General features: G+C 30.3%; 1 protein-coding gene across 4 annotated transcripts in view; it reads left to right on the top strand.

Annotated features, from left to right (window-relative positions):
- Positions 1-8,018, top strand: part of LOC143192753 (fatty acyl-CoA reductase wat) — an 83,796-nt gene extending 75,778 nt beyond the window's left edge. For 3 of the 4 annotated variants that reach the window (XM_076398304.1, XM_076398303.1, XM_076398305.1), the window contains 4 exons: positions 2,190-2,382; positions 4,187-4,426; positions 7,497-7,754; positions 7,810-8,018. In XM_076398304.1, coding sequence (XP_076254419.1) covers positions 2,190-2,382; positions 4,187-4,426; positions 7,497-7,754; positions 7,810-7,972 — 854 coding nt within the window. In that variant the 3' untranslated portion in view covers positions 7,973-8,018. The remainder of the gene's footprint in view (positions 1-2,189; positions 2,383-4,186; positions 4,427-7,496; positions 7,755-7,809) is intronic. The other variant, XM_076398306.1, reaches the window with a different exon arrangement.
- The last annotated feature ends 1,037 nt before the right edge of the window (positions 8,019-9,055 follow it).

The following is a 9,055-nucleotide window of genomic DNA, read 5'->3' on the forward strand; positions in this document are numbered from 1 at the left end:
TTTCCTCTGAATTAAATATATTAAAGCATGTTTATATTGAAAAATAAAACTGTTTCTAGATACTTTCTTTTCGGTGGATACAATAAAAATATTTTTATAAAAACACCAGCAGCTTAATATTTAATAGTATCAATTCTTACCTCTCTAATGCATTTTGCTGGTAAGAACGAGCCCCTGACCTTGTTCCTGATCGAAGTTATTGATTAGAAACGTAATCTGACTGTCTATTTTTTGGCCTAAGCATTTTCGACCAAAGTAATCAAAATATTAAGCAGCAATTTGAAATTTATCAAAACAAGCAAAGCGCCAAAACATTTGTCGATTTATATCCTCTTATTATCACTAACGTTTCGTCGAAAATTGCAGACATTTGACAACCGAACGACTTGTATCCGCAATGACTTCTTATGGTGGACAGATCCAACTACCCTAATTATCAATGATTGTACGAATTTGACTAAATTTGAGCCACGATCTAAATTATGTTAGCTATACCGAAAAAAATACGACAGTAAACAGTGTAAAAATCTCCTATCAATTATCGGGAAAGTATTTATAAAGATCATACAAATGAGTAATCAAAAGCAAACCAAGAAGAGCAAACGGGAGTTAGACCCAAATCAGATTGATTGGATAAGATTTTCGACCTGATTTTGAATGTATACATTAGTTCTCATTTTGGACAGCTTTAGATGCTGAATGTGTTCCCCTAAAAGTAAATAAACTTCTTCAGGTGTCTTACGACAGTTCCATTAGCAGTACGAAATGATTTGTCAAATCCATTTGAGGTCCGAACCGCTGTTCAATATGACGCTACATCCTTCTTGACCGATCTCATGTTCGCTGATGATTCGCTGAACAGATCTTTAAGCGTCTTCATAATATACACCACTGAACCATGCAGTTTGAGAATTAATGAAGAAAAGGCCAACATGTTGACAACTAACGGATCGCCTGCTATCGTAAACCATAAAAATCGATCGTAAATCGATGATACAGGAGAAAAAATGGCTTCTACCGTTAAAGCAGTAAGTCGAATCGATCAAACTGCAGTAACTTTTGCTATTACTAAGATATTGCATATGGAACGGAAGAAATATTACAGTTAATTCATGAACTATTATTTTGGAAATTTTTTATGTCTCCGAAACCTGGACATTATTCCAGTATATATATAACCTTGAAATCTTTCAATGTTTATCTCAGAAATCGTGTTATAAATGAAATAATTCGTTTAAAACAGTTAAAGAATGAATTCAGGGATGCAGATTACAATTATTTCGGCATATCTGACGTGAATTAAAACTGAACTAATTCCACGCAGAGATCTATGGTGAAATATATTAAAGTGACATTGACGAAGATAATCGAAAACGATCTGAAAAATAGACTGACTAGCGAAGTTGAGAAGTACAACCTTCCAACCCTCGAGCCTCAGTAATGGATTGAGAATTATGCAAAATAATGCCTGCATTAAGCCATACAAGAAAAGTTTAATATAGTCGGACTGATATAGACAGACCTTACCACAACCAAATCTGAACCAAAATAAAACGGTTCATCACTTTCTAGCATTCTTCGTTGAAGAGATAAGAAAATACGGACCAAATAATAACTTTTGTAGATGTATTTCTACGTGGTGAGTACGATTGGTGTCATTCCACATAACACTGATTTGGATGTTCTGCTCATTAATATAACTTTTTACTGTGATTTAGCATCAGTATTTAAATAATAGGCTGCAGGCCAAACAGAGTGTACATTTTACAATCAATAGACGTAAAGGTCACATTAAAATATGAAAATATTTTCAAATTATTAAGGGGGCTCATTTCTATTAGCTCATTCACCACAACTGTTGTCAATAGAAAGGGTGAATCGATAGGAAAAAGTCTTGCGTTTAGAATAGATATTTCAGAGATATCACAGTACTAGTAGGAAACTTCAAAAATGTGTTTAATATCTTAATTCAGAATATTTTCAAATATAGAATCACTCTTATTGATAAATAATTAATTTTGGTCTCAAATACCGAAACATAAAAGCCACCCGCGCAGAAAACCATACTTCTCAAATGTTTTTGCCAACTTTATGTATAATTATATAATTAAAATGTATTTCTAATATCAGTCGTTTATCTGTTTTAATGTTATATAACTCTCTTCAAATATTAACTATTATGTTTCTAGTTATTTCTAGTGTAAAGGAACCAATCAGGTCATGGACTGACAATTTATTCGGCCCCGTTGGTTTGATAGAGGGCATAGCGATGGGTTTGGTTCATGTTCAAATTGGAAACATAAGCGGACGTGCCGACTTAGTACCTGTAGATTATGTTATTAATAATAGCATAGCAGCTGCATACAAAACAGCAAAAGACGGGTAAATAATAATAATCCCCTAATTTTTGAGTCTCAGTTGCATTTATCGGCTTAATTTTTTCTTTAAATATATATAAATTACATTTTATAATAAGGATATAAAAAAACAAATTGCTGTAGTAATATTTTTAATAGTTATGAACTTTATTACAACACGTCTTATTCTCACATCGAATTCATTACATGCTATAAAAATTTATTGATTATACTCATATATATTCGCCATTGCCTATAGAGAAAAAATTATTGTGCAAATGCCTTTGATTAATTGTTAAACAAAGTTGACCACGTAGGCATTTTACATTTCTTTAGTGGCTTCAATTAACATAAGTAGAATCTAGTACAGTTCTACATTTTTGTTTTTGTTCCTCATCTTTCGCTGTTATAGTCCTATTAACTATCCTAATCCAAAAATATATCATGCATCTTATAATAATATTTGTATATATGTTTCGGAAAACCGTTATAACATAATATTTTAAAAAAGATATCTGTTAAATTAACTACTACGTTATTTAAATGGCAAAATCTGTGAATAAAATAAAGGAAATATCTTAAAGACCTACAAATACTATAAGAAAACAATTCTGATGAAGTTACAAAGTGAACCTTACCTATATACATGGTCTACAGAGCAAGTCGTGACATAATCTAAACAAGCATTGTATTTAATTAATGTTTTAACAAAATTGTTGAGAAACATGTATATATTTCTAACTCTACATGCATTCTAATGATCCAAAATAAGTTCCAACTATTTTAACTAGCCAAAGAAGAAGCATTAAGCCACAACATATTGATTTAGATAGTAAGCCAAACATTTTTTTAAATAAATTAATCCCTTTAACATATATATCATATATATCATATATATCATATATATCATATATATCATATATATCATATATATCATATATATCATATATATCATATATATCATATATATATATATATATATATATATATATATATATATATATATATATATCATATATATGATATGTAAATTATAATAATTATAAACAGAAAATTATATAAATTCCAGATAAAAATAATGCTGAACCACACACCATACGTACTTAATCCTGATAATTTGAGACTTTTAACGGATATCATATTCATTTCAGAAGATTTCAGATACCTCAATTAATTGCTTTCTGTATATTCGGTTATACAACAGTTCTTAAAACGAGGAGACATTATAAGGAACTAGTTTTGCTTCTAAAAAATGCTAAACGTAATTTTCTTTATATCCTGTACACAGGTGCGGTGCCCAAAACAAATAAACAATAAACGCACCATTGAAATGAAATAAACCAATCCAATGCCTTTGCGAATCTTGGCATAGCGATTCAAATATACGCAAAATTGGAAGGAAAAAGCCATTGTAGTATCATCTGGATACTAGACGTCGAGAAACATTTCTCTGATGTTACTAATGAAGTTAAATCTCTATTTACTTTGTGATTATAGTAACTTTAAAATGTCAAGATAATTAGTAACAAAATATTGACAGTTAGTTGCAAATCATTAATTCGCAAATTTATTGTAGCGATATTCAAATGATACAGTTCATCAAATATTTGGTGAAAAGCGCGCGTCCGTACCATAAAAATAAATATTTCTAAAATCAATCAAGCAGTTACATGAACAACTCAAAAGCGAGATTGATCTTCGCTTGTTTCGAACTACCAAAGTTTTTATTATCATGAAATGTAGTTACTTTCCAGTAATGATTGTCTTCGTGAATATTAGTTATTTAAAAATAGATTATCTTCACAGGCATTAATTTATTTTTGTTTTAGATTGAAAACTGAACCTCAAATATTTAATTTCACTTGTCACAGTAATAATCGTTTGGTCTGGAACGACTTACATGTATGTGCAAACCAAGGTGTTAAAGTAGGATCGAATTTAGTACTTTGGAAACATTTCAACTTCATGTCTAAATTCTACAGTCTGTATGCATTTTTGGCATTTTTCTTTCATACTATACCAGCATACGTTGTAGATTTTATTAGTGAAAGTCTAGGACGCAAACCAATGTAAGTATTAATTTTTTTTTCATTTTTACTAGCCTTGGGAACCCTCAAATGAAAATAGTAGAAACAGTCGATAGTCACAAAACAGTCAAACTAGTCGATAGTAAAAAACTGACAACAGTAAATAATTATTACTATTTCAATCAAGTAACACACGAAGGCGTACCAGTTCCTATCCATACTAATTTTGAGAGAGGAGAGGACGGAGATAATTGTTTGATTATCTGTGCTGTATGATCATTCCATTTTAAATAGTTTTAAATTGGCAAGTGACAATGTGAATAATGATACCAAATATATTTAATCGTATTTTAATATTCGGAAAGTAACAATAACATAATATAATAAAATGGTTTATTTCTATTCCATTCCAATTCCAATATACAATCGAATATGTGCTTACTATTTTATTTTAACCGTGCCATAAGTAATACGGAGATGTGCACAGTTCGTTTCGAACTTTCTTTAGAAAAGAAAAGAAAAGAGGTAATTGGAGTAATCTATAACCTTCAAAGTAACAGTTTCATTTTGATGAATGATGTAAAATTATTTTTAAATTTTGTAAATTGGACTTGATTGTAAAGTGAAATGGAGTGATGACTACTAAATATTTGTATCATATCTTCTCGATGAATCTTTATCAACTATATAACCGTTGTACCATTTTTAAATACAATAATTATTTCATCTTTATAATGTATTCGTTGAAACGTGAATGAAAGAAGTTTTAACATTCAAAAATCTCGAACAAACATCGAGAGACTTAGAAAATCGATAAAAACAAGAAAAAAAGTAATGTTGACTTTTTTACCTTATTACATTAATAAATAATCTTGAAAAATAGGGTTCGAAAATATAATGCTATATTAATGTACAATATGTTGTTATTTACAATCATAATACAAACAAAACAAAATCATATATATTACATAGAAATCTATATAATCTATACGCATAAACTCGGCACCTTATTAACAAGGTCGCGGTTAGGACGGCAAAGCCGGAACTTTAAAAATCAGTGGAAAACTAATAATTGAAAATTCACGACTGAAACAATCGATAGTATAAAATAGTTCAAAATCAGTCGGACTGAAAATAGCGACTGAAATAGTCAATAGTAAAATACAGTCAGTTACTTAATAGTCGATAGTCGTTTTCAGTCGATAGTTCCCAACGCTAATTTTTACGCTTTTAAACACGCGATTAAATGGTTGAAATATAAATAATTATGTGAATATGAACACCTGTAATAGGATATAACCTATGCAGGATAATTAATAATAAAACAATTGAATAGTCAAAAAAAGTTAAAATCCGAAAAAACCGCTATTAACACATGGGCTGAAAAATCCCAGATGTAACAAAGAAAACACGATTTTTTGTCCAAAATCGGTTTTATTCATTAACGTAATCTCCATCAAGAGCCACACAATCATTCCAGCAACGTTCTAACATTTCAATACCACTTTTTTAGAACGATTTATATATTGCCTCAAAATAGGCCTGTCACCAGTTGCTGTTCGCTCCAATGACGATCATTTTGATTCCGAAGTGAAGTGATGGATCCATGTTTCATCCATTGTCACATATCGACACAAAAATTACGATTTGTTACGTTTAAACATGGCCAAACACTGCTCAGAATCATCAACATGTTTTTGTTTTTGGTCAACAGTAAGCGAACGCGGCACCAACTTTAAACAGAGCTTTCCCATTGTCAAATGTTGATGTAAAATAAAACCAACATATTCTTTTGATATCCTTACAATGTTAGCTAATTCACGCAACTTCACATTTTAATCATTCAAAACGAGTTTGTTGATTTTCTTATGTTTTCTGGTGTTACCACCTCATTTGGACGTCCACTACCTTTTACATCATCGGTGTCTCTATGGCTACATTTGAAGTCAGCAAACCTACGTTTTAATGTTGTTTCTGATGGAGCTAAGTCCTGAAACACTTTCTAACGTTGGGAACTATCGACTGAAAATAGTCGAAACAGTCGATAGTCAAAAAACTAACAGTCAAATGTACGATTCGACTGTTTTTTTCAATTCGTGATGTCAGACGAAGATGAATCCTTTCCTGTACAAATTGTGAGAGATGAAAGGACGGAGATAATTGCTCGGGGAAGTTAATTTTATATGTGGTCATATTTTCCAACGTTTGAATAAGCGAGACAGAGATATATAAATTCCTATACGAACTAACTTTAAAAAAGAATAGGAAAAAAATTATTACTGAATACTATTTTAACAATAATACATAACATGAAACTTAAAATATAATTTTAAACGAAATAGAATTACTTTTATATTTGAATGTTCTGTGGTTCTGTAAAAAGAAATGGAATATTTCTATGAAATGGAATAATATCCCACAAATGTTTTATTGTATTTTAATGTGTTAATTGCTATTTTTAAATAATATACTATAATAAATACAGACAATACAATAGAACTTAAACACAACCTAATATTATTATTATTAATATTATTTAACAAAAATCGAGAGAGTAATCCAAATATTACCTGTTATTGCCATAAAAACAATCAAAATATTTTACTAATTATCATTCTCAATTTTAATCTTTTTACCCTATTACAATAACAATCATGAAAAATATCGTACCAAAATGCTATAATAGTAATATACAATATATTGTTATTTACAAGAAAACTAACAAAAAAATCATAAAACTAAAAAAAATCATAAAATATCAGTCGAATGAAACAAGTAGAACCAAAAATAGTAACTAAAAGTCCGACTTAAACAGTCGATAGTAAATAGTAACAAAATCTGTTGGACCGAAAATAGCGACTGAAAACTCTTGACTGAAATAGTCACTAGTAAAAAGTAGTAAAATCAGTCGAACCAAAAATAGCGACTGAAACAATCGATAGTAAAAAGTAGTCAGTTACTAAACAGTCAATTGTCAATTTCAGTCGATACTTCCCAGCACTAGTTATTTCTAACTAAAAAGCGGTGAACGCACTAAAACTAGCGCCATCTATTTGTTAGGCCCGGAACATTTCAGTCCATGTGTTAATTGTTAATATGATACATTTTTCAGATTACGAAAGGCTTATAAAAAAATAGATAAATTTTGTAATGTACTTGCATACTTCACATTGAACGAATGGACTTTCGAGTATAACAATACAGCAACTTTATGGAAAAACCTTAATGACAAGGACAAAATCAACTTTCCATTTGACATGGAAAACTTAGAGTGGAAAATATATTTTGATACATATATAGTAGCAATGAGGGAATTCCTTTTGAACGAGTTTTTGGATAATTTAGAGCAAGGAAGGGCGCACTTAAAAAGGTAAAAACATAAACGCTGAACATAATTAAATATATTGAATCTATTTTTATTGCAGGATAACAATGTTGCACTACGCCCTAGTGTCACTAATTATAGGATTGTCTTATTACTTTTGTTTCAAATCAGTGTTTGTTTTTATACCATTAAGCTTAACATTATTAATCTTAATATTTACTTACGGAAATAAAATTAGATCTCCTGAAATATGCGATAAATAAAATAGTAATAAATGTAACAAAAGAGAATAAATATTTATCATTGGAATTCTTCTTTTCATTATCATTATTTTCACCAACCGCGGTTTCGCCTATCTGCGGTTTCACTTTTCCACAATTTTACGGAATATTGACAATGCGCCCGGACATCTAGAGACCTCAAATTTAATCGACTCCGATGTGAAACTACAATTTTTACCTCCCAACGCTATTTCGTTTCTACATACGATAGACAAAAACATAAATAACACTGCTTAAAATTAAATAACTTCGTTTAATAATGTTTTAACCATTCACTTTCTGTTTTAAACTCGTTTCAAATGTAAGAAACAAACGTTCACTTAATTTTAAAGAACACTATCCTTTATTTCATTTTATGAATAAAAAAAAGCAACGAGGCCTAGCAGGATTCGATCCTAAGACGTTTTGTCAGCGAACCAAACGCTTAGCCAACGCGATTACGCACTCAGCTGTTTAAGATATTTTATCTTATTAATCTCATGACTATTCCAGGTTGTTTAAGCGTTTCTTATATTATTGGATTATATTCGTTTTTAGTGTATATTAAACAAAAATATTTAATCTGAAAATTCTTCGTCAATACAACCGTGCCAAATTTGAAGATGTTTAATAGAATTAAATTAATCATGGATTTAATAAAGAGAAGCGAATGACTGGAAAAGATATTTATGCGATTTGAAAAAAATCCAGCTGTGGTACTCCAGAAGAGCTCCTGAGGTTGACACTATCTTCACATTCAATAAACCACAGATTGGCAGGTTTTGTGACCTATTCCTCAACCTATTTGATCAATATTTGAATTTGAATATTGAATTTTGTCAGTGAGAGGTAAAAGGCAGGTTGGAACGCTCACTTCAGTTGAACGGGGACATAAAATCACAGTCACGATTTCTATGGGTGCAGCGGGCCATTTTATACCCTCCATGTTCATTTTCCCTAGGAAGAAAATGGATAACGAATACTTGAGTTGAATGAGATATTTCTCCAGTGGCTACAATATTTTAAAAAGCATGTTCATTCGCCTCAGGTTCACCCTTTTCTATTGATATCAGATGGACATAATGT

The sequence above is a fragment of the Rhynchophorus ferrugineus genome, unplaced genomic scaffold (genome assembly GCF_030347505.1).
Source record: "Rhynchophorus ferrugineus isolate W39M unplaced genomic scaffold, kcgeb_rfMv2 rfM3, whole genome shotgun sequence".
Taxonomy (NCBI): domain Eukaryota; kingdom Metazoa; phylum Arthropoda; class Insecta; order Coleoptera; family Curculionidae; genus Rhynchophorus; species Rhynchophorus ferrugineus.